This window comes from Carassius auratus, chromosome 2, assembly GCF_003368295.1.
Source record: "Carassius auratus strain Wakin chromosome 2, ASM336829v1, whole genome shotgun sequence".
Lineage (NCBI taxonomy): Eukaryota > Metazoa > Chordata > Actinopteri > Cypriniformes > Cyprinidae > Carassius > Carassius auratus.
This window is the reverse complement of record NC_039244.1, coordinates 1,022,861-1,049,101: the sequence shown is the minus strand read 5'-3', so window position 1 is coordinate 1,049,101 and position 26,241 is coordinate 1,022,861. Positions and strand designations below refer to the sequence as shown.

Sequence of the window (26,241 nt, the reverse complement as noted above, 5' to 3'; positions counted from 1 at the left end):
TCTTGCTAGTCGCAGGGCTTCAGTAACCGAGAGCAGAGCAGTCTCCGAGTTGAGTGGCCACTTTTGAAGCCAGATTGGTTTGCTGTCCAGGAGGTTGTTCTGTCCAAGGAACATAGAAAGCTGGTTGAACACAGCTCACTCAAGTGTCTTTGCAATGAATTGAAGAAGGGATACCGGTCTGTAGTTTTCAAGAAGCGCTGGATTTAGAGATGGTTTCTTGAGCAGTGGGCTTACCCGAGCCTGCTTGAATGCTAAGGGAAATGTTCCAGAGTGAAGAGAGGAGTTGATAATGTGAGTAAGTGAAGGTATGACTGAAGAAGAGATCGCTTGAAGGAGGTGAGTGGGGATAGGATCAAGTGGACAAGTAGTAGGATGACTGGACAGGATAAGTTTGGAGACGTCCATCTCTGAGAGTGGGAGAAGGAGGATAAAGAGTGTGCATCAGTCATTGTGAAGTTTTCCTCAGTCTGCGGTGTGGAGAATTGGTCACTGATGGATCTCGTCTTATTTGTGAAGAAAGCTGCAAAGTCGTCCGCTGTAAGAGTCGATGGAGGAGGTGGAGGCGGCGGATTAAGAAGAGAGAGAAAGTCTTGAATAGTGTCCGAGCGTCACAGCAGCTGTTAATTTTGTTGTGGTAGTAGGATGTTTTAGCTGTGAAGACATTTTCAGAGAAGGAAGAGAGGAGAGATTGATATACACTGAGGTCCGTAGAGGTTTTTGATTTCAGCCATTTCCTCTCTGCAGCCCTGAGTTTAGAGCGATGTTCACGGAGAGCCTCAGACAGCCAGGGGGCAGAAGGGCAGTGCGTGCTGGTCTAGACAACAGTCGGCAAAAGTTGTCCAAGCAAGATGTTAAAGTGGAGCAAAGAGTGTCCGTAGCACTGTTCGTGGTCCAGAGCAGAAAACTGAGAGAATGGTGGAAGAGAGGATGAAACCACAACAGATAGGAGAGATGGAGAGAGTGAGCCTAGGTTCCGTCGAAAGGTGACCTGCGTTGGAGTGTGTGCCACTTCAGGAGTAAGTGCTAGGTTAGCAGTAATGAGGAAGTGATCAGAGGTGTGCAGTGGGAGCAACTGAAGAGGTGTCCACAGAGCAACCACGCGTGTAGATGAGGTCAAGTTGGTTGCCCGATTTGTGAGTCGCTATAGTAGACAATAGCTTGAGATCAAATGAGTTGAGCAGAGTTTTGAAGTCAGCAGCCTGGGGTTTATCTAAGTGGATGTTGAAGTCACCAAGCCAGTACCAGAGGAGTACCATCTTCAGGAAGTTTGATAGCAGCACATCCAACTCCTCCAAGAAGTTTCCCAGTTGACCTGGGGGACGATAAATGACCACAAAGTGGATTTTAACAGGCTGGGTTACAGTAATGGCATGTGATTTCAAACGAACCAGTACCTGTAGGTGATGGCTGAAGATCAAATTTCTATTCTTTGGATATAAGGAGACCCGTACCTCCACCCCTCCCAGTGGTACGAGGAGTGTGGAAACAAGTGAAATTAGTGGAGAGACCTGCAGGGGAACAACAATTTTCTCTGGGATTTTTCTCTTGATATCTTCCAACAAAAGCAATTCTTGCAGCTGTTCAAAACTATTAACTTTGCTAGATAAACACCCATTTTCAAAGTAATTTCTTCTTTTCTCTAGCAAATTCTACAAATGTCTGATTGACTGCTTTTGACAAATTTCGAAACTTCTGGCGATAGGCCTCAAGCACAAGCTCATAGGTTCGAAGTACTGCAGATTTAACAATGTCATAGTCTAAAGAACTGCTTTATTGGCAAAGGCTGAAGAAACCTCCTGGGCCTTCCCTACTAAACTGCATTGCAGTAACAAGGCCCACGTCTCCTTTGGCCACTTCAAAATTAGCATGCCACTCATTCAAATGCGGTGAAGTAAGCGTCAACTTATCTCTCACGAAATTTTAGCACTAACGCAATGTTTTTACTAACATCAAAGCATGACTGTGAATCTAACATTGAACGATTAGGACTTTGCACAGGAGAAGTGCCAGAGGGAGCTCTAGGTTGTGGCAACTGGAACAGACTTACTCTGCATTTGCTGAGCCTGTAAATCTAGCTGCCGCTAATATCACGATCAGCTTTTACCTCAAAAGCCCGAAGCCGGATTCTTTGAGCCTCACACTCTTGTTTCCTTATTGATAGATCTAATTCCTTTAGTTTAAGTGCCATCTTTAGATCATCACAAGATGCAACACTTTTAGAGTCAAAGAAGCTGTCATAATTTGTATTTGGCAAAATACCCTCACTAACTAGCTTCTCAAACAGTTCATCTTTGATAACCTGCTTAATCGCTTCTCTAGGTATTTCCAATGTTAAAGAAATCAGCTATCAACAATAAATCTTTCTTTCTACAATGATTAAATTCTTCTGTTGTAGGGCTAAGTGTAAATGATATAAGATCAAAATCCATACTGTCCCCTAGCACAGAATTTCAAAAATAAAAAGAGTGCACCCACTCCCTTGGTATGTATATAATATATACTTTGAAAACAGAAAATAAGTTTCCACAATTGGTTTCAAACGAAAACCACTACTGCCACCTAGTGGTTGGGAAGACATACAAAATATGTATACAGAATAAAATTACTCTGTAAATTGTAACAGCAAGAACTGTGTGGTTGATGCAATTGTAACAAACTGACATGAAGAACGGTCATCTTCTGCTCTCATGTAAACAGACACATTTATAGATGTTTGGTTTGTTCCAGAACATCGAGCTGAAGGTGGAGGTGGAGAGTCTGAAACAGGAGCTTCAGGAAAAACAGCAACTGCTGGATAAAGCGCTGTACGTACATCTGTTTGTCTCTTATCTGCCCTCATATATCCTCCTCCTGTCTCTGTGCTGATGAGTTAGAGCGCTGGAGAGAGAGAGAGAGAGAGAGAGAGAGAGAGATGGGTGTGACTGGTTTAAAAGTTGGTTATATGATCCGATCCTCATTCCAGTTTAAAAGTAGCCTGCAGATGAAAATGCTTACGGACACAGAGACATTAACTATTCTAAGCCACAGCACAAACATGAATGTGTGTGTGTGTGTGTGTGTGTGTGTGTGAGAGAGAGAGAGAGAGAGAAAGAGAGGTGTGAGTGTATGTGTGAGAGAGTGTGAGTGTGTTTGTCAAGCCAAATCAAGTCACCTTTATTTATATAGTGTTTTTAACAATACAACTTGTCAAAGCACTTTACAGTAAAAAGGAAAATAGTGTCAATAATGCAAAAGGACAATAGTAAACACTAAATTTTCTGTTAAAGGCAGTTCATAATTGAATTCAGTGATGTCATCATCCAGCTCAGTTAGTGTCTGTGAAATCAAGTCAATGATATCGCTGTAGATGAAGTGACCCCAACTAAGCAAGCCAGAGGCGACAGCGGCAAGGAACCGAAACTCCATCGGTGACAGAATGGAGAAAAAAACCTTGGGAGAAACCAGGCTCAGTTGGGGTCAGTTCTCCTCTGACCAGACGAAACCAGTAGTTCAATTCCAGACTGCAGCAAAGTCAGATTGTGCAGAAGAATCATCTGTTTCCTGTGGTCTTGTCCTGGTGCTCCTCTGAGACAAGGTCTTTACAGGGGATCTGTATCTGGGGCTCTAGTTGTCCTGGTCTCCGCTGTCTTTCAGGGATGTAGAGGTCCTTTCTAGGTGCTGATCCACCATCTGGTCTGGATACGTACTGGATCCGGGCGACTGCAGTGACCCTCTGATCTGGACACAGACTGGATCTGGTGGCTACGGTGACCTCGGAACAAGAGAGAAACAGACAAATATTAGTGTAGATGCCATTCTTCTAATGATGTAGAAAGTACGGTGTTATGTGAAGTGTTTCCGGTTCCGGTTTACCTAATTAATGCAGCCTAAAAATCCTTTAACGGATTTGGATATTAAAAGCATATTAGTATGTTATGTGTATGCCAGGTTAAAGAGATGGGTCTTTAATCTAGATTTAAACTGCAAGAGTGTGTCTGCCTCCCGAATAATGTTCTGCATTTGACATTGAGAGCATAGGCCGTAATTTAGATATATTTTTGAGATGGATCAATTGCAGTTTTACAAATGCTAGAAACGTGGCTTTCTAAGGAAAGATTGCGATCAAGTAGCACACCTAGGTTCCTAACTGATGACGAAGAATTGACAGAGCAGCTATCAAGTCTTAGACAGTGTTCTAGGTTATTACAAGCAGAGTTTTTAGTGTTTGTGTGTGTGTGTGAAAGAGTGTGAGTGAGTGAGTGAGTGTGTGTGCAGATGTACTGCTAGATGTTTCTCAGCAGACAGACTCACGTGAAATCCAGCTAGAACTGCAAAAACTTTTGACTTAATATTTGACAGGACAGCAGCAGAGAGTCTGACCAATCACAATGAAGCAGAACTGCAGCGCCGGTGTGAAGAGAGACAACAAGAGATCGATCACATGCAGCAGGTGCTGGAGACCAAGATACAGATACTGCAGGAGGTACAACACACACACACACACACACACACACCACACATATAGAGTGCATGAGTGTGGTGATGATGGTGATGAACTCTCTGTGTGGTAGGAGGCTCAGTTAGCGCTGGACAAGGCAGAGCTGAGAGTCAACACGACTGAATCTCACTTGCAAGATCCCTCTGTCACCATGGAAACGGTCCTCAAGGAGACATCAGGTGACACGAGCACATGGCCTGATGAAGATGCAGACAGAAAGAAGTGAGATGATCAGTTGATCTTCTGAACCTCTCCTCCCCTCTCTCTCCCTCTCTCTCTCTCTCTCTCTCTCTCTCTCACACACACACACACACATGTTTGTTTCTGTGTAAAGTGTGTTCATCCCATAGGTGTAATGGTTTTTATACTGTAGAAACTGTATATTCTATGTCCCTTCACCAACCCTACACCTAACCCTAACCCTCACAGGAAACTTTGTGCATTTTTACTTTCTCAAAAAAACTCATTCTGTATGATTTATAAGTGTTTTGAAAAATGGGGACATGGGTTATGTCCTCATAAGTCACCCTCTCCTTGTAATACCTGTGTCATACCCATGTCATTATACAGAGTTGTGTCCTGATATGACACAAAAACAAAAGCACACACACACACACTCTCTCTCTCTCTGTCTCACATGGGTGGTGTTGATTGTGTTGTGTTGTGTGTGTGTGTGTGTGTGTGTGTGTGTGTTGAGCAGGATTGAGCAGCTGAGCGTGGCGCTGTGCCTTAAGGAGCAAGTGATCAGAGAGCTGACAGAGGAGAGGACAGACCTGAGACAGAGAGTGAGACACATGGAGGAGCAGCTGGAGCAGCTGTCTGTGTCTCTGCTGCAGAGAGAGAGAGACGCGCAGGTCTGTCTACACACACATACCCTTACTCACACACTTACTCACGCACACACACACACACACAAAGAGACACACACACACACACACACACAGGTCTGTCTGCACTGATCAACAGACTTAACTCAGTATCTGCTGATCAGAAATGATCTTAAATGGAAAAACACTATGAAATCTAATTTGGACCCACAGATGTATTGAAGTGGTTTATTGTTATTGTGTAGCTGTAATGAATCTTTCTCTGTGTAGTTTTATCAGGAGGAGTTGGGCCACGAGAGGCTCCGTGTGCAGCAAGAGATGCAGGTATGTGTTTCTCTGGTGCTCTTACAGTCAGTGATGAATGATGAGGTGAAGAGAGACTCTAATAAGAGTGTGAAGTAGTTTGTTGATCAGATTGGAACAGAAGCTTCCTCTGTGTCAGAAGTCATTTTTCCATTTAAAAAATAACACAGATGAGTGACATTGTTCCTCATGAGAATTTGAGAACTGTGCGCGTGTGCGATCATTCTTAAAAACTACTCCAGTGTTTGATCACCGAATGATCGTCTGTGCTGCAGTCTTAAACAGTGGATGAACTTAGCTGGAGTGTTAGACATTCTCAAATGGTCCAAAACTTGAACAGCTGTTTTTCTTTTGTTTATTTATTTATTTTTTGGGTTGTTGTTGTGTGTGTGTGTGTGTGTGTGTGTGTGGTTTATTTTTTTATTTACCCCCCCCCCCCCCCCCACCGGTCCACCATTTTCATTTTAGAGTGAACACATCCTTGCATTAGGATTGAAAACCACTCGTTTTTATTGTTATTTTACTTCGTTTCATCACAGCAGCTTGTGTCTTTGTCATGATCCACGACACATTTTGTCTTATACAGATGTTCATGGAAATCTAAATGTCTTGACTCAGGATCTGAGCTTTGTGAGCGAAATCTGACCTCTAGAGCACTTTTAAAGGAACATGAACGTATAGAAACTTTCTGCACATTCCTCCACAGAATTAGAACTGAATTCCAAATGTAATGAAGCTGAATCCACTGGATTGACACTGAATGATTTGTCACAAATCAGAGTATGATTACTTTAAGTTATTTTACTGCATTGTTTTGAAAAATCTTTGATGTCTTCTGTAACCGTGAGGACCATCTTTCAAAATCACAATCATTGTTCCCGTGGTAACAGGACAGGTGCACTGTGGGAATAATAGAGGCACACATCTACAATACAAAAAGGGCTGAACTATTGAATGCTGTTTTTAGTTCTGTTTGTCCTAACATAATGTGTTTTACCTGAGATCACAGCGCACTGTTACACACAATTACATATTAAATAGCATGAGTCACAAACAAACCATACACTCCTTCCTCAGAGAATCAGACATCAGGGTTTCATGTGGTCTGTGTCTCTCAGATACACGAGCAAACAGGGAGAGACTTCAGATGTGGTCACTATTGTGTGTGTGATGAACTGATGTTTTGTTCCTCAAATAGATCAGGATCACCAGTCTTAATGTGTGTTTGCATAAACAACAACAGCAGTAGAGCAAACACACACACAAAGTTACGCAGAAACACAAGATCAGAGTCGCTGGAACCTGTTGAGTGAGAATGAAACCCTCAGGGTGAAAACACACACACACACTCTCTCTCTCTCTCTCTCTCTCTCTCTCAATAGGGCTGTCGAAATCGAATCGAAATTGCGATTTCAGACGTTGCTATTAGCCTGCGATGTGGACGCGATATTACTCTGTTCAAATTGACTGCAGCCTTGAGTGACAGTTTTACTGACCAATAGAGTGAGCGCACCTCCGTTTTCCTCAATCAGCTCTGCTCTAACCAACTGTGTAAATGCCCACCATAAAAAAAACAGACCGAGAGAGACCGAGTGGGATTATGGCGTCTACAGGGTCAGGTCAATAGTTAGGCAAATTAAAACAAAAGAAAAAAGTTATGTAAATTAAGTTTAGAAAAGACCGACAACAAACAAAAAAGATAATTTGCAAGAGCTGCGTCACATTGCATATCAAGAGCATCCGTTATTCCTATGTTCGCTATTTCCGGTTCAGAAGATCGCACACACAGCCTGTGTCTCTGAACGCTTCTCATACTCGCTCCTCTCTTCCCCACGCGGCGCGAATCCCGCGTTCACACTCTCCGCGCTCACGCAGCCTGTTTAGGAACGCTCGGTTAACGCTCGCATCTATGAGGTGTATCTTGTGCAAAATCTGCTACTCACTAAGCAAACTGAGAGGAGAACTAACGTGTATACGCTCGCCAGCCGTCTGGCCAAAATCCCATAGTATTCAGGCGTCAGACGTAAGATATGAGACGTCAGACGTCACGGTCACGTGTTGGAGCTGCGCTCAAACTGCGCGGCGGCGTGGCGGCGGCGTGGCGGCGGCGTAGCAAAAAAATGATTTTTTTTACTTTGCGTCTGGATAACGTACGTGTGGATAAGCGTCTGGATAACGTACGTGTGGATAAGCGTCTGGATAACGTACGCGTAGATAAGCGTCTGGGTAAGCGTCTGGATAACGTAGGGGAGACCGGGGATGGTTGTAACACTTTTTTCTTCAGCGCCTAAAATTACCTTTTTCTTTTGGCTACATGTCTAAAACTTCTAGGCAAAGTACCCACATGTTTATACTACAAATGGCAACAATTTAAATTTATTCAACTATATCACAGACTTTGTGAGATGATGACAAATACAAGGTGGTCCTTTGTTACAACCTACCCCACTACTGGGGTAGGTTGTAACACATACTGGGGTAAGTTGTAACAGGTAGACAAAATATACAAAAACTAAGGGTACTCCAAGTGATATGCCACAAAAACTGTTTTATTTTAAATGAATGGCTGCAACAATAAATATGTGTGAATATGGGGAGTGTATGAGCATATTGTGTGTTTTTGTGCATGTGTATGTCTGTACGTGCACATTCGTGTGTGTGTGTGTGTGTGTGTGAGCATATTAACAGACGTATGTTTATCCCCACTCCAGAGAATGAACAAATGAAATGCATTCTTTACCAGTCACAATGGTGACAAGAACAAAAAAATAAATAAAAAATGAAACTCTGGGGTTCCGCTTCATAAACGAGCCAAACCAATCAGGCCCTGCCATTTTCTTCTCTGGTTTATGACAAAGACTCCTCCTGCTCCCTGGTGAAGACCTGGTGAGGACTGTAGTATCCTACACGAGGAAAGGTCCCTCAATCCCTCGTCTTTCAGTTCTTTATATTTCTGCCAATATCTGTTCAATGTTACATGGCAGATTCCGTGGGATTTTGCCACTGCCCTGACAGACTTTCCTTTCCTAACTTTCTCTGCTGCTCTTTTTAAAAGACTAGCATCGACTCCAATATCTGTTTTTCCCAACCAAGTTGTAGGCATTCTGTAGTATTGTTAAAATCACAAAAAATGTTCTTGGTTGTATGTAAGGGGATGGTTGTAACACTTTCAAAACATGTGTTACAACCTACCCCTTCACTGTCACCCACTGTTTAGCGAGCTGTATTAGCATGGTGCTTTGAAATTGGCAGAAGGTTGATACACCATTCTTTACTAGAGAAACTACAGTTTGATCTGATATAACTCATACAATATTATCTACAACGGTAGAAGTACTAAACAAAATATTATCTTTTTTTTTTTTTTACTTTCTAACCTCAGAATTAGATTTTCTGCTGTAGCTTCAGGAGAGATAGCAACACAGACTGGAAAACCTCCATGTGGGATTGTAAAGGAAGCCTGATGAAACTGAAATTGTCACATGACTCCTATCTTGTCCCTGATTCATGGAATTGGTAGTGTTACAACTCTCCCCGTGTTACAACCATCCCCGGTCTCCCCTACGTGTGGATAAGCGTCTGGATAACGTACGCATGGGTGACGTACGTGTGAATAAGTACATTAATAATAATTTGGCGTTGTCCTATTTTGCTCTAAGTAAGGCTTTAAGGTAATAATCATGATAACAGCACCTAAAGTACACATCTGTCTCCTCAGTGGAATAGTCTGGGTCCAGGATATGCAGGTGCATATGAGCCCTGGCAGTTTTGGGACATAGCTGGGGGAGAACTTCTAATTAAAACAAGGGAACGAATAGAGCCATGAATGGGCCCGGCCTTTATCCAACAGCTTGTGTGAATTCTTTGCCGGAGTCGACTGGATACCGTGACTTTTTTTCTCTCTCTCTTCCTTATTACACAGCTATTAAAATAGTTCACTTTTGATTTTTAATAGAAAAGTTGTCATTTCTATTTGTTTCTTTATTAAGTTAATTTTGAAATATGTTTGGAAAATTTTGCGTTTGGTAAATTCGAGTTTTTGATTTTTAAAGGAACGAGCAAGCTGCAGCTCGTTCAGACAGTAAGTTGAGCATTAGATGTTTGATCAATTTAGCCTTCTCAAACCAACAAGACTTGCCTAAAAAAAACAGACATAATAGGCCTACACTTCATGCATTTCACAGTAGGCCTATTAATTTAAACATTTAACTTAGGAAAATGAGCACAGGCGCATATCCAATCGTTTGTGCGGAGAGTGAGCGCTTTGCAGGACATGGAGGAGCCAGCTTGCTTTTTTGTTTTAATGACAGTACAAAATTAAAAATGCGCCGTCATTTTTGCTCATAAAGATAAGAGTATGCATCATCTGGAACTCCGAAGTGTCTACTTGTATATGTGTGCACTCACAATATCAACAAAACCTTATGCTTTTGTAAAATAAGGAAAACAAACAGGATGCGATTTCTTCTTGGTCTTTAGCAGGAGCGCTTCACCGACATGATAAATATATCTATAGAATGCTTTTTGCGTTTTAAATTACTATTTTAAAACGTAATAATTCAAATCGAAAACAAAATCTCTTTCATCATGTAATTCTAAAGATGCATTTCTCTATAAAGGCATGTACAATGAGGAGATGGCAAGTCAGGTTCGTCAAATTCATTTTTGCAACATTGACTCTGAAGACATTATTTTATTAATAAATAATACAAATATATCGCCACTGGTTTTACATTTCTCGTTTTTTTTTCGCTGTGCCAAAATTGTGTTTTCATTCAGCAGCCTAAGGCAGCATTTTTTGCCCACGTTCAAATATAACTGAATAAATAAGATTAACGTCATAATTTAAGAATAAAGTCAAGCTTACGATAATAAAATTATGTTATATTGTGAAGTAAAAAAAAGTCTGTGGCATCCATCATTCTTTTAACTTTTTTTAACTAACTCTGATCGATTCACGAGACATTCGTTTGTATTAAACTGTTCTGGGCCGGGTTTCCCGTTAACGATTGATCTTATCGCTTAAGAGCGTTTTCTACGAGTAATTTTACGATCGTTCGTTATTGTTTCACGTGCATTTCCCAAATATGCACGTAAAGCAATCTCACGTAGCCGTGCTTTAAGTGTTACTTAGGAGTTGCTATCCGTTTGTCAAGTGCTGAAATCTCACCTTAGAATGGCTCGTAACAGTAGTGCACGATTGCTTATTGATGTTAACCTAATGCTGCGTTCCAGACAGACAACTTGGATATAATAATTATAATTAATTATAATACAGTACACTATTATATTATATTATAGTGTATTATACTTTACATAATCATATATAATGTACTTTATATACAGTATAGAGAGAGAGAGAGAGAGAGAGAGAGAGAGACGTTATTGGTTTTATGAAGTCCTCCCCCCCCCCCCCCCCCCCCCCGAGTCTTTGAAGCATTTCCCACATTATTTATTTTATTCGTTTTTTTATTACTATTTTCAGTCATTTAATTTAGATGTGCTTCTATTTTTTCCTCCCCCTTTTAATTAATTAATTTCTAAATGTATAAAAAAATTAAGAAAACGAGTCATAAAGTGTACAGTAAAGCATAATCAAATCCTTATAATTATAATTTTTAATGAGCCGAAAAGAATACACGTCACACCTCTGTTTATCAGTTTGCACTGGCTTCCAATAGCTGCTCACATAAAATTCAAGGCATTGATGTTTGCCTACAAAACTACCACTGGCTCTGCACCCATTTACCTAAATCTGTTACTTCAGACTTATGTGCCCTCTAGAAGCTTGAGTTCTACAAGTGAACATCGCTTGATTGTGCCATCCCAAAGAAGCACAAAGTCACTTTATTGGACTTTTAAATTAAATGTTCCCTCCTGGTGGAATGACCTGCTCAACTCAATCCCAGCAGCTGAGTCCTTAGCCATCTTCAAGAATCGTCTTAAAATCCATCTCTTCCATCTTATCTTTTCATGTATTATGCAATTATATGTATGTATGTATGTATAAAGATATAAAGACCTCTAACACTACCTCTAACACTTCTTTTTATTTATTATATCATTTAAAAACCTATGCTACGTAGCTATACTTTGTTAACCTAACTGAGTTATAGCACTTATCATTGCTCTTTTGTTGTTTTTGATTGCTTCCACTGTCCTCGTTTGTAAGTCGCTTTGGATAAAAGCGTCTGCTAAATGAATAATGTAAATGTAAATATAATCACATTTCGCTTGAATCAAGTTAAAGGTGTAATCTGCTGATTGTCCTGCAGGTGACCGCATAAATCTGTTTTCTTAAATACACTTAGGGCTTAACCATTACTCCAGAGCACCCATAGATCGATGATTTTCAAGTGCTACTTAAGTTACGATGCTTTTGGGAAACAGACCGTGATATTAAGATCAGTAGTATGATCGTTTTTATGAACTTCTTAGGCTTACGAAGCTTTTGGGAAACTCAGCCCAGTTTTTTTTCAACATTCATTCAAATAGTAATGTTTATTTCGTGCTGCAAATATTGAAGAGGAAAATATAATTGATTCATATGCAGTTACCAAATTATCTCACTAAATTAAGCATAAAAAGCGTAAAAAAGACGTTTATTGTTGGTACGTAGTTTTTTGCATATATGTCCGGAACTGACCACCTGAACTGACTCGCTAAGACAGACTGCCTGTGATCATAAGGCTTCAGTAAACATCAACACAAAAGTAGGCTACTATATAGTACCGACTTATTTTAATAGACATAATACTTGAAAATGAAAATGTGTCAAAACAGTTTAAAAAAATTTCAAATAGGCATATATAAACGTATTAATTAATTATCAATATATAGGCTATTAATTTGAACATGTAGAGTAGCCTACAAGAAACTGCTCTTGTAATAAGCCGCTTTATGACATGAACTGAACTGTAAAATAATAGACATCTGCTGATCATACAATTATCTAGTTTTCAGAAATAAGGTCTAATGTAAAGTGATCGTTTTTTTCTTTAGAGACGTGTAAGTTCATATGTGCTCAGATTAAAATTAGCCTATATTACTATTGTATTATTTTATTTAAGATGTAACTGTGAATATATTTGGACACTCCATGTTAGTCACTGATTAGACTTACATGATTTAAAATTGATTTTCAGGTGATATTGCTTGAAAAGTGATTCATAATGAGCGCAAAAAAAAAACTATGTCATGCAGTTTATTTTATTATCAAAGCCTAGACCCTATGTGATGACATAACCTGAGACTAAAAGCTGTGATATACATTTTGTCCACTAGAGAGAGCCAAATTATATGGATTAGGCCTTTTTGAAAGTGAAAGTCCTGACATTTACCAAGTAACCCATCCTCGGAACTGCTGCTCTGCATTTAACCCATCCAAGTGCACACACACAGCAGTGAGAAGTGAACACACACCCGGAGCAGTGGGCAGCTACAGATCCAGCGCTGGGGAGCAACTGGGGCTTCAGTGCCAGGGTATTGAGTTCAGTCCATGGGTATTGAGGGTGGAAGAGAGTGCTGTTCATTCACTCACTCCCACCTACAACTCCTGCCAGCACAGAGACTTGAACCTGATACCTTCTTGTAAGTAGTCCAAGTCTCTAACCATTAGGCCACAAACTTGTGCAAACTTCCACGTCAAAATCAAATTCTCCAGTCAAAAACCCTTACATCTATCATTATCAAACTTTGGCCTCAGATGACAAAACCTACAGTACAAATACACACACTACAATTGTTTAGCTTCCTTAAATATAATAAGTTATCTTTACTTAGTTGTTATACTTACTAGGTTTTATTAAGTTACACAATTTGCTAATTTTAAGGCGAATAGAACAACATGCTGCAATGAGTAATTCTTTCTTAAAATATTCAAGTAGCTACAACAAAACCGATGACATTAATTCACCAGTGAGAGGCAGCAGTGCGCTAATGTGCAACAGGAACAAAACAACAGAAGAAGAAATAAGGACGGTGAGCATGCACAGCAAGCAAAGTTTTGAAGCTGCATTGAATTTGCTTAAACTAAGTAGAAAGACTGTTTACATTTCACCTCTGGACAAAGAATGATTGATTACTTCTACACAATAATAATAAGGTAAGTAAAAAAAAAAAAAAATAGTGTGTGGATGTATCTTTCTGTGTGCTGCTAATTTGAACTGACTAACATTTGCTCCTTGTCAGCACCAGTGTCAGCTAACAGGGAGCAACGATCTTTGCTATTCTGCTATTAGAACAAAAACTATAGAAATACACAACTTGTGGCACATTTGGGTAAAGGTAAAAACTTTTAGAGACTTTTTTTTTTTATTTCATTTCTCAAATTGAAAAATGTTTTACTAGTTAAAAATGAAAGCATGTAAATTCCGAGAAACAATTCAAGAACATGCAAGAAGTCGTCAATATGATCTTTATGTGCCACTTATAGTATTAATTGTTAACAGTAATCTTTTGCAAAATTTCCTCTATAATTTTATAACACTGTGAGGCTTTGGCCACTTTTTAGGTTAAAGTCATTTTTCAGTTTACAAATGTATTTTCATCATTTTAATACAATCATAGTCATTGCGTAACCAGACTAAAAGGTTTAAACTGAATGAGCTCGTTATTTTGCAGTAATTAATTATTTGCTGTGTTAAAAACACCGAGTACTGTAACAGAAGAAATGCTGCCTTTGAATTGGTTTTATTACTGATGCCTCAAATAGAGATGTATAGAAAAATTATTTCTATTGTTAAAAATGCAAATATCAAGAAATGAATGTGTCCTTGTTCTACAATTCACAACATTAGTGGAACTTGATTTTATATGAAGAATTATTTTTCATATTTAGGAAAAAAGCTTGTGTCAGCTGTCTTCTCTGAGCAGCGGTCTTGTGATCACCGGTCTCAGTATAATAAAGGTGAGATATTTCAACAGCAGTAGAGCAGTTTTTGACTCAATCATGTGCTATGCTTTATTTGCAATTTCAAATAATTTATTGCAGTTCCAGATTTCCGTATTTGTAACTGTGTTTCTTTTCACATATCTAAGAGGACACTTCACATCCTAGAACCCATAAAATGTATGATGCTACCTTAAATGTTTAATAGTTTTATTATATTTATTAATAATATTTAAAATAAACAGCGCTTATTGACTTCAATGACTTCTTTATTGACACTTAGAAAAGATTTGACAGAACTACACACCCATCTGAGGCCTACCTGTTTTAATTCATGATCACCCCGGATAACTAACCTGTTAGTAACCTGTTCAACTAACCTGCTTGGTAAATTCTCATAGTTAGTAACACCATTTTAGAAAAAAAAATGCCTGTGTATTTGCTGGTATATTACTGAGATACCTTTATAAATATTAATGTTGATTACATACCTAGTTCAATGAAAAATGAAAAATGTGCCATTTAATCTCCCTCCTGTCAATCTATTCCATAAAAAACTGTGCATCTTCCTGACACGAATGAAGACATTTAACCCAAATCTCTGACACCCAAGAAACCATCAAATCAATCCATTTGAATGGAGCCGATTAATCTACTTTTTGGGCCAAACTGTTCAATGAATTGTAAGGAGCAGTTTCAGTTATATTTCCACTTGAACTCTGTTAGGCATGGACTGGTGAACTGTTCTTGATCCAGAACTCTAAGCTGAACACACTGAACGTGCTGTAGAAAGCCTAGATGGTAGTCACTGCTCAGGGTTCGTTGTTTGTTTTTGCCTAGCCACCAGTTTCTCTGCAGCTGGGCAACATGCTATTTGAGTTAAGTAAACTAGGTAATATTAAAATTAAAAGTAATATTTAATCTTTCGTAACGTGGGTGCTTTTTACATCAGGTTCGATATCTTAACTATTGCATTACTAAGGCAACGACTTGACACATTTATGTTGCATTCAAAAGAGCTCTGTTGACAGCCCAACGGTGAAAAATTAAACCATATCCGTATTAGCACAGAATGGAATGGTTAAGCATTGAGAATTAAGAATGGTTTGGCCTGACAGTGGAAAAGAGGCTCAAATCTTTGAAAGAGACGTAATTGCTATATGATCAAGTGTCTAAAATTTTGGGTAAATAGACATTCAGTTAAAGGACAGAAATTGATTTCACTGAAAATGTCTTTATTTGTGTTCTGAAAATAACTTAAAGTCATGGGTGAGTAAATGATGACATGAATTTCAAGTTTGGGTGAACTAACCCAATGTTATGGCAGTGTAGGCAAGACAGAAAACACTGAAAACTGATCATCCACATTTCCATGCTAATATTGTTTTTATTTGGTTTTAAACAGGTGTCTGATGCTGATGCAGTCTGGGCACTAGTATCTGTTGGCTTGCTGACTATCACTGACGATGAAGTACTTCTCCAAATCTTGACCCAGTGTCTTCTGCCATCATTGTTCAGGGTAGTACTGCAAAGAATAGTCTCCAGGGTCTGCCCCCAACATTTGCTTCCCGACCACCATGTGCTACGTTTGCATCACTACATGTGGGTTACTCTGATACTGTGAAGAAAACCTACAATATGATGCTTGACTTGGGACAGAAAAAAAAAACATTGGCAACTTGTGTGGCCAACTCATTGCCGTATTTAAAATCATTGTACCGCTACCTCCATTGTTTAACATAACTAAAAGCAGATTGTTTTTGCTTTGTTTCAAAATTTTTGTAATACGAGTTAAAACTACATTGAAAAAAATATATCATCTTTAACTTTGAACTGTCACTACATTTGATTTAGGGTAATTATGTGTGTGAAGAATAGAACATTGTTGTCATGAATTTGTAATAGATTTTTGAAGTAATTAAGTTACTAGATTAATGGTAACTTTTTTTTTTAAAGGCAATTGGTCAAAACTAGATTTCTGTTCAAGTAAATACAACTTAGAAATTCCAAGTTGCAGGAAATGTTTTTTGATTTAGCTAAATTTAAATGAGTTGTTTGAAATACGTACATAGTATAATGTACTTAATTTAGTTGTTGAAAATAGTAATTCTGAGTTACACGTTTACAACACTTATAAATAAACCTTTGTTAGTACAAATTACTATTCTTATTTCACTTTACTTGTTTTTTTCAAGGCAATCGGTTTGCATGCTTTTTTTAAAATAAGGTTTACTCATTATAATTTACAGTGCAGACAAGCTCCCTGCCCAGTGCACACTAGTGAGATAAATTCAAAACACTGTAATTGTAATAAAGTACTGTAACTATACTGTACTACACTGTGTGATTCTTTCAGCTCTCTCTCCAGTGCTAGGATGCATTTTTAAAGCAGTCACCTGTGCTCCTGTTCATAATTTCCTGAGATGCTACTGAATGCTTGCTTATGGATAATTGTGTGTTATTTGAGTTCACACTGTGACAATAGAGTTAACTATTTGATGTGTTTGTGTTTTATGAATGAGACTTTGGAGAAATCATTAAAAAAATTGTAATGTGTGTATATATGAATTATATATGAATATTATAGAATTTTATAATTTCTAAACTACAAAATTATTAAAACATTACATGATTGAAGTGTTTACTCATGGCCCATGGTCCATTGTTAATTTCAAATTTGGCCTTTGGATTTAACTATTAATGCATTAAGCCATTTTTCAATTTATGTTTTCTGGTGGACAAAACACTTAAACCTATACAAATGTTGTCTTTTTGGTTTATACTGTCCTTATCTTGGTGCCATTAGTTATATATGATGCTTACAAGAAAGCTGTGAATTGGTTGTTCCTGGTTGTTGTTTTACATGTGCACTTCTAAATAACATTGTAAGTTCATTGATTAGATATACTGCAGTGTAAATTAAATTTTACGCATCATATTTTCGTCAGCATTATGAAGATTATGAAATATTTGGGGATTTGGAGGAGCTAATTGTTATAACATGCAAGTTTTTCTTTCTTTTTGCTCCGAACAAAAAAAAAAAAAAAACGAAAAAAAAAAAAACACTTAACTACAGCACTTAAGACATTTGACAAGATCACACACACAAATGGAAAAAAAAAAGATATTAAAAATGACAAGGCGCTTGACGTCACGTAGCTTCTCACGCGAGAAGGGGGGCGACGAAAGTGTCGCGCTTCTTATCACACGTCTTTGGTCACGGCAAGGTACGCGACGATTGACACGATGGTTGCTTAGTTTGCAAATCAAATGCATAAACCACACCCCATACGCATCTGGCAGTATGATGAGGCTCGACGCACGCACGCGTCAGCTCGCGCCTGGCTCCGCGTTTAAAACGATTGTAAATTCAGTCTAATTGCTTGCTAATTTCTCTTGGATTAAATGAAACATTCAGCACATTTCCCACTTGTTCTTGAAATCCCAAATGCAATGTAACATGTAATACTTTAATAATTGACTAAAGAAATACAGTTCTTTATTTATATAAAAATATAAACCTTTCCAGTGAAATTCAGTAATTAAGTTAATTCTGAAAAAGTAGTTATACCATTATAATCTTGTCTACTGAATATGTATATATATATATATATATATATATATATATATATATATATATATATATAAAATTGTCCCAAAACACACACACACACATACACACACACACACACACACACAAACACACACACACACACACATGTTTGTTTCTGTGTAAAGTGTGTTCATCCCATAGGTGTAATGGTTTTTATTCTGTAGAAACTGTATATTCTATGTCCCTTCACCAACCCTACACCTAACCCTAACCCTCACAGGAAACTTTGCGCATTTTTACTTTCTCAAAAAAACTCATTCTGTATGATTTATAAGTGTTTTGAAAAATGGGGACATGGGTTATGTCCTCATAAGTCACCCTCTCCTTGTAATACCTGTGTCATACCCATGTCATTATACAGAGTTGTGTCCTGATATGACACAAAAACATGCCCACACACACACACACACACACACACACACACACACACACACACACACACACACACATCCAATAGAAAAACATTCCTGAAATGCATATTCGCATGAGAGCTCATCACTGCGAGGCTGTGGTTCATCGATGGATCTGTGGTTGGTGACAGGGGCGCGCGCGCACAGACCCGCTTCGCCGCTCTCTAATCTGATCAGCGACACGGACAATATCCCGGAAACATTATATTCTACAGATTGCTGTTCTTTTTCTCGACTTAGCATGTTCCAGTCATGTGCTGTTTAGTGTGGAGCGCGTTCCGGTGACTGAAGCACCCCTCCAGTGAGAGATGATGGTTCACTCCCGCGCTGCAGGTTTCGCGGCATCGCCTCCTTTTATCTTCATCTCATCACGCGCTCACCGGAGAATCTGAGGCATTTCTCACCGAATCGCGCTGTGATGCGCCTGTAGCGGCGGCTCTCGGGGCTCTGACGTTAGTCGTCTGTTCCGGTGATGAAGGCTGACAGAGGACGCGTGTTCCGCGTGACACCGAGCGCGATTACGGAACATCGAGTGTCTGTTTTTGACTTGATTTGAGTCTCTACGCGTCTCTGGATCATCAGTCATTTCTCCGATGCTTTCATGGACTGTCATCTGTAAATACAGCTGCACTGTCTCATCTATGGTGACTAAGCCACGTTTACGTTTATATGGTCTTTGATCACACGTTACATATATTAAGATATTATAATACAGTTTATAGTGTTAAGACTTTTTGGATTTAACCACCTAAGAACAGAAGAACTGTTACTGTTTGGAATACAAATCCTTTTCTTTTTTACATTTTTGAACCAAAGGTCAGCTGCTTGTGTCAAAGTGTTTTCAGGATCCAGTGAGCAAATGAAGGAGGTGTGTCGCATCTGCGCGCGCGAGCTGTGCGGAAACCAGCGGCGATGGATCTTTCATCCTGCCGCCAAACGGAACCTGCAGGTGCTACTGTCTCACGCGCTGCGCCGCGACCTGCAGCGGGACGGACGCGGAGAATTCGCCTGCAGCAAGTGCACGTTCATGCTGGACCGAATGTACCGCTTCGACACGGTGATCGCCCGCGTGGAGGCGCTGTCCCTGGAGCGGCTGCACAGACTGCTGCAGGAGAAAGAGCGTCTGCGCCAGTGCATCAGTGCGCTTTATAATAAAAACAATGGGCAGGAGACCAGGGGGGCGATGGAGCCGTGTGCGGTGGACGTGTCTGGCCTCCATGAGACCGAATACTTGGCCCTGCTGCAGGAGGACATGACGTACTGCATGTATGAGGCCTGGGCAGAAGACGAGGAGCAGGTGTTGGAGTGTTCCCACGATCCTCCTTGCCACGCGTCAGAGGTCTCCTCATGTTGGCATCGCTCGCCGAGGTGCAGGGTCTGCAGGGTGTTGCGTGTGCCCGACTCGGACTACGAGGCCGTGTGTAAGGTGCCCAGGAAGGTGGCAAGGAGCCTTTCCTGCGGCCCGTCCACACGTTACTCGGCCAGTGGCGCTGGAAGCGTGTGCGGGGAGGAACAGACCACAACCGTGACTTCAAACACACTGGTTCCTGACACACAGCGCACAACATCACGCTCGTCAGACGCTGAGCACACCCTCCGAGACCGAGGGAGCTCCGGCGGGTCACTGGAGTCACTGGATAAAGGCCGTGGTGCTTCACTCGTCAAAGTTCTCCAGCGTGAAGACCGAAGCTGCTGCGCTGCGTCTGATCCTCCTCCAGCGAGACTCGCTCTGGATCTGTCTCTGCTGCAGGACTGTGTGTACAGGCCCGTCCAGAGCCCACGGGGGTGCAAACTGCCTGTTCTGATCAGTCCTGGGTGTTTTAATGGAGGAGATAAACTGGACAGTCCAGATCTAGACAACCTGTTTGACAGAGCGAACCGCATGCTGTTGGATCCAGAGCTGCCCAGAGTCCAGCTGGATCCGGCGCAGGAGATGTGGCTGCAGGAGCAGGACGAGTACCTGCCCTTCCGGCTCAGGAGCGGCCCACAGGTGAAGCGCCACGCACAGGGCGGTCAGATAAATGGATGCGTTCAGCTCCGTGTGTCATGTGTTTTGTGCATGTAGCCATTTACAAACACAGTTGTCCCGTTCGCTTTGTCATGTTGCTAATTTTGCATATTTAGTGTCTGTGAGGTTCATGATAATTCTAATACATTTTAACATTTGTGGTGTTGGTTTAGTATAAAATCGATTTGTGGCATTGAGTCACTGAAGTAAAAACTAGTTGAAAAGCATCAAGCTGAAAAATATTCTGCACTTTGTGTTTGGGGCATTCGTCCATATTCAGACAGTTCTCTGTCTTTATTTACTGTAATCTGGTTTCAGCACATGATCTACTTTATTAACAAAAACTGAACATGAACCAACACAAATCTCTTGATTAATTTTAGACCCTAAATCTCAGACTGTTCCTGCTGGATATCAGCACTATGAGAGCGGATGAATGAAGTCACTGTTAGAGCCGTACCATCATCCGATCAGTGCTGTTTTGTCTTCTCACGTCTCTTTCATACTCTGATTCTCCTCTGTTAACCAAATGATAGCCATTTCACTTAAATAGGTTAACATGGAGAACGTGGCACCACCATTGGCCTAGTTCTCTCAAAAAACCCCAAGGCAACACACACACGTCTCTTTCTGTCTCTCTCTCTCGCTCACACACACACACACACACACGTCTCTCTCTCTCTCTCTCTCTCTCGCTCACACACAAACACACACACACGTCTCTCTCTCTCTCTCTCTCTCTCTCTCTCTCTCTCTCTCTCGCTCACACACAAACACACACACGTCTCTCTCTGTCTCTCTCTCTCTCACACACACACACACACACACTCACACACACGTCTCTCTCTCTCTCTCGCTCACACACAAACACACACACACACACCTCTCTCTCTCTCTCTCTCTCTCTCTCACACACACACAGACACACACACACAGACACACACACACACACACACACACAGACGCTCTCTCTCTCTCTCTCTCTCTCTCTCTCACACACACACACACACACAGACACACACACACAGACAGACGCGCTCTCTCTCTCTCTCTCACACACACACACGTCTCTCTCTCTCTCTCTCTCTCTCTCTCTCTCTCTCTCTCGCTCACACACAAACACACACACACACGTCTCTGTCTCTCTCTCTCTCTCTCTCTCTCTCACACACACACACACACACACACGTCTCTCTCTCTCTCTCTCACTCACACACACACACACACACACACGTCTCTGTCTCTCTCTCTCTCTCTCTCTCTCTCTCTCACACACACACACACACACACACGTCTCTCTCTCTCTCTCTCTCTCTCACTCACACACACACACACACACACACGTCTCTGTCTCTCTCTCTCTCTCTCTCTCTCTCACACACACACACACACGTCTCTCTCTCTCTCTCTCACTCACACACACACACACACACACACGTCTCTCTCTCTCTCTCTCACACACACACACACAGAGCGAGATCTGACCTTAATGTATCACAGTTAGAGCAGCTCAGATGCTTCAGAATAAACACAGTGAGATAGAATACAGCATACCAGCAGCATTTAAACCTGATTAGGATCATTTTCTGACAGGTTTTCTCAAACATAGATTTCAACAGTGGCGGTTTCTCCATTAGGACGATTGGGTGACGCACCACCAAAGGAAAGGGAGGGATTTTTTTTCTTTTACATTCAACCACAGTGTTATGCTAGCTTTCACTATTCTAGACTGTTTGTGTTGCCTCTAAATAGTCCAATCAGCGTCGAGTCGCATTTTGTGTAGTACCGCCCCTTTTAGGGTGATTTCTGTCCAAGTATTGGTCTCTGCAGGAAAGTAATGGGAGTTACGAGATCAAGGTGTTTTTACATCATGATACCTGATTAGTTGATGTAATAGTGACGTTAGGTTTAGGGTGGGGTTGGGTAAGGGGGGTCATTTAGATTGCATGATTCAGAAACACCCAGCAGTTTCAAAACACCCACATGGTGATAAACGCCCACTTTTGCTCTGCAGAGACCTAAGTCTCTTTCTGTCAGACTGAGAGTCGCCCGAGTGCTCTCATAGACTTCCATTCAAAGATCATTATTTTCGAACTGCAAGCACTGCAATACAATCTCAATGAGTTCTGGGAGGGCTCGCCTTAACGTGCTTTAGTCATCATGCGTAACCTTAACTTGTGCAACGACTGGTGGGACAGTGACATCCAATAATATTGAAAAAACTATTTTTAATTTTAACAACAAGTCAAAAATGAAAAACTACTTTAATATCTTTATCAAATGTGAAAACAAAAACGGAGATGGGGACAGCTATGGGACAGCTATGCCGGTGAACGTTACCTCAGCGCTGATTAATTCTATCGTGTCACTGAAAGAAATAGCATTCATTCATTGTAGCAATAAGGATAAATTGGCAATTGAAGAATTAGGACATCCAAGACCACATTTGAACATCAAACAGGTATCTACAAACGGCGGGAAGTCGTATAAACGAGGATTTTCGAGGATGTGGTATTCTACCCTACCGCTGCATTTTGTTCCATCACGAGAGCGTGACAGACATCGCATGCACAACTACAGGTGTCGCCGAAATACATCATCTCTCGGAGAAGGTGAAAAAACACGGAAGAGCAAAGCTGCATATGGATATTAGGGAGCAGTATAATATATGTGAGTAATTTAAGTAAGCAGTGTAATGTAAGTGAGGAATGTGGTATAAATGAGCAGCGTAATATAAGTGAGTTGTGTAAACAGTGATTTATGTGTCTTCAATTATTTCTTATTAAACTGAAATCGGAGTAAAACGTTTTTTGTTTTTGTTATTGTGGAAAAACCACATCCTGGCGTCAGTCTTCATTTGCTGCTTGAATACTTGATTTCTTTTTTATTATTATTAAAAAAGGTAACACTTTAGTATAGGGTCCAATTCACATTTATAACTAGTTGCTTATTAGCATGTCTATTATTAACATATTGGCTGTTTATTAGTGTTTATAAAGTACATATAATGCATGACATCCATAATCCTACCCAAGACCCTAAACTGAACAACTACCTTAAAACTATTAATAAGCAGCAAATAAGGAGTTAATTGAGGTGAAAGTCATAGTTAGTTAATAGTGAGAATTGGACCCTAAAATAAAATGTGACCAAAAAAAAAAAAAGCAAAGAAACAAAAAAAACTTTGTGGCTTATATTGTTATGTGAAGCCCCGCCCCATCCCCTTTCCACAAACCCCGCCCCTTCTGTCCTCTTTTTGAAAAACTAAAATATGGTCACCTTGACACACATTTGATTAAATTAATTGATCAGTATTGGTGTGGCAGTGGATAAGACACACGTCTGTGGTTTGAGAGAGCCGGGTTCGAATCCACTGTGAGACATCAATGTGTCCCTGAGCCACTTAACTTAACACTTAAGACACTTAACCCCTAGCTGCTCCAGAGGTGTGCAACCTCTGACATATATAGCAATTGATAAAAGCGTCAGCTAAATGAATAAATGAAAATGAATAAAAAATTGGCTGAGATAAGAAGCAAATAAAATCAGGCTTTATTTTTCCTAATGGTTTATACAATAGATATGACAGGTTTCAGTAGTATGATATTCATTTTTTCAGTTTGATGTGTACGTGTCTTTTAGAGGCTGATAGAAGAGCAGCATCACTATGAACAGGCCGCTGGGCAGTGTGTGGATGAACTGAAGCAAGCGCAGATGCAGGTCACGTCTCTGCAGAACAAGATCCATGAGAGCGAGACCAGCAACAAGGTGCATTACCCACAATTCCCCACCAAAACTCTAACCATGTCATAACCTGTGTAACCTTAGTATAACTAGTAATTATAGCCTAATTTGTTTACTGTATATATGTGTTGTAATCACGACTAATCACATATCACATAACATATGTAATATTTATATTGTCATAAATTGATATCTAAATAAAACTCCAAATTAATGTAGAAACAACAAATATTATGGTATATTTTAAATATGTTTAATAGCATATTTTTATTAAGTAGCCCATTATTAAAGCTGCGGTAGGGAACTTTTGACGCTCTAGTGGTTAATAAACAGAACTGCTTGCGTCTTGCGGAAGAACATCGTAGCCGGAACTACTTCTCTCTGTTTATGTCTATGAAGAATCACAAAGGTACTGGGTTACTCCGCCGCGGTATCCCCAAAGAAATCTAAAATAGTCCGAATATAAACACTTATTATAGGTGCACCCTAGTGATTCAGGACAAGCTAAAAACACGGTTTGGAAAATGGATTCATGGTGTACTCGCTTATTATATACATTTTTCTACATTTTGAACACAAACAAAGTTACGGACCGCAGCTCTGATTGGTTGTTTTTTACCGGGAGCGATGTATTTCTGCAAATGGCAATAGGACACTGGGAGGAGCCAGAGGAGCTTGATTTTTACACAGATTATCTGTCTCATATTCTACTGTCAGGACATAATGACAGGTTTAATAAATATGTAAAAAATATTTTTTTTTTACAAAAATTCCCTACAGCACCTTTAATGAAGGCCAGTATCACTGATATCAATACTGCTATAGATGTCTCTATTAAATGTATTCTGCCCTTAATTTTAGCCATTATTTAATCTAATTTAACAATAAAGTATTAGCCATTATTATTTCAACATAGGCTTTGACATTTTTGTACAACTTTTAATATAAGTGAACTTCACATAAACTATAAATTGTATATAAACTATAAATATATTATAGATAGATTTCTATCAGTGAGCAGTACAGTGATAGTTTCTTCTGTTCTGTGATGTTCCTCACTGACTCAGGAGCTGCAGGAGAAACTGTGTGAGATGGAGTCAGAGCTCCGGTCCATCAGACAAGCTGCTCAGAACCAGGAGAGAACCATCCAGAACCTCACAGACAGCCTGAGAACTAAAGACACAGAGGTCATCATATACACACACCACAGAAGCCACAGATGTGAATGTGTTTCCTTCTCACAAACTTTAGTAACTTTAGACCCGAGTAATTCAGTCGTCGTGTGGATGGCGAGCAGCTTCCTGAGAAAGAAGTTAAAGGGTTAGTTCACCCGAAAAATGAAAATTATGTCATTAATAACTCACCCTGATGTCATTCCAAACCCGTGAGACCTCCTTTTATCTTCAGAACACAGTTTAAGATATTTTAGATTTAGTCCGAGAGCTCTCAGTCCCTCCATTGAAGCTGTGTGTACGGTATACTGTCCATGTCCAGAAAGGTAAGAATAGAATATTTTGAAGCACCGAAAATACATTTTGGTCCAAAAATAGCAAAAACTAAGACTTTATTCAGCATTGTCTTCTCTTCCGTGTCTGTTGTGAGAGAGAGTTCAAATCAAAGCAGTTTGTGATATCTGGTTTGTGAACGAATCATTCGATGTAACCGGATCTTCTTGAACAAGTTCACCAAATTGAACTGAATCGTTTTAAACGGTTCGCGTCTCCAATAAGCATTAATCCACAAATGACTTAAGCTGCTAACTTTTTTAATGTGTCTGACACTCCCTCTGAGTTCAAACAAACCAATATCCCGGAGTAATTCATTTACTCAAACAGTGACTGACTGAACTGATGTGAAGAGAGAGATGAAGATGAACACCGAGCCGAGACAGATAACGAACGAAAGATTGATTATTAGCCAAATATTCGGGAAGAATAATTCATTATATGTTATTAATTTTTGAAGCCAT

At 40.0% G+C, this 26,241-nt stretch overlaps 1 protein-coding gene and 1 long non-coding RNA gene across 7 annotated transcripts in view; both read left to right on the top strand.

Moving 5' to 3' along the window:
- Positions 1-2,679: 2,679 nt before the first annotated feature.
- Positions 2,680-26,241, top strand: part of LOC113111566 (myomegalin-like) — a 55,069-nt gene continuing 31,507 nt past the window's right edge. For 3 of the 6 annotated variants that reach the window (XM_026276409.1, XM_026276431.1, XM_026276398.1), the window contains exons 1-3: positions 18,568-20,510; positions 24,171-24,296; positions 25,340-25,459. In XM_026276409.1, coding sequence (XP_026132194.1) covers positions 19,380-20,510; positions 24,171-24,296; positions 25,340-25,459 — 1,377 coding nt within the window. In that variant the 5' untranslated portion in view covers positions 18,568-19,379. Of the gene's footprint in view, positions 2,805-4,338; positions 4,463-4,550; positions 4,700-5,177; positions 5,332-5,574; positions 5,629-18,565; positions 20,511-24,170; positions 24,297-25,339; positions 25,460-26,241 lie in introns of those variants that run through there. The other 3 variants (XM_026276420.1, XM_026276441.1, XM_026276449.1) reach the window with 2 other exon arrangements.
- LOC113111591 (uncharacterized) lies at positions 11,605-14,846 on the top strand. The gene is made up of 4 exons (XR_003293336.1): positions 11,605-13,711; positions 14,447-14,515; positions 14,647-14,677; positions 14,781-14,846. It is a non-coding gene; the product is annotated as an uncharacterized LOC113111591 (long non-coding RNA).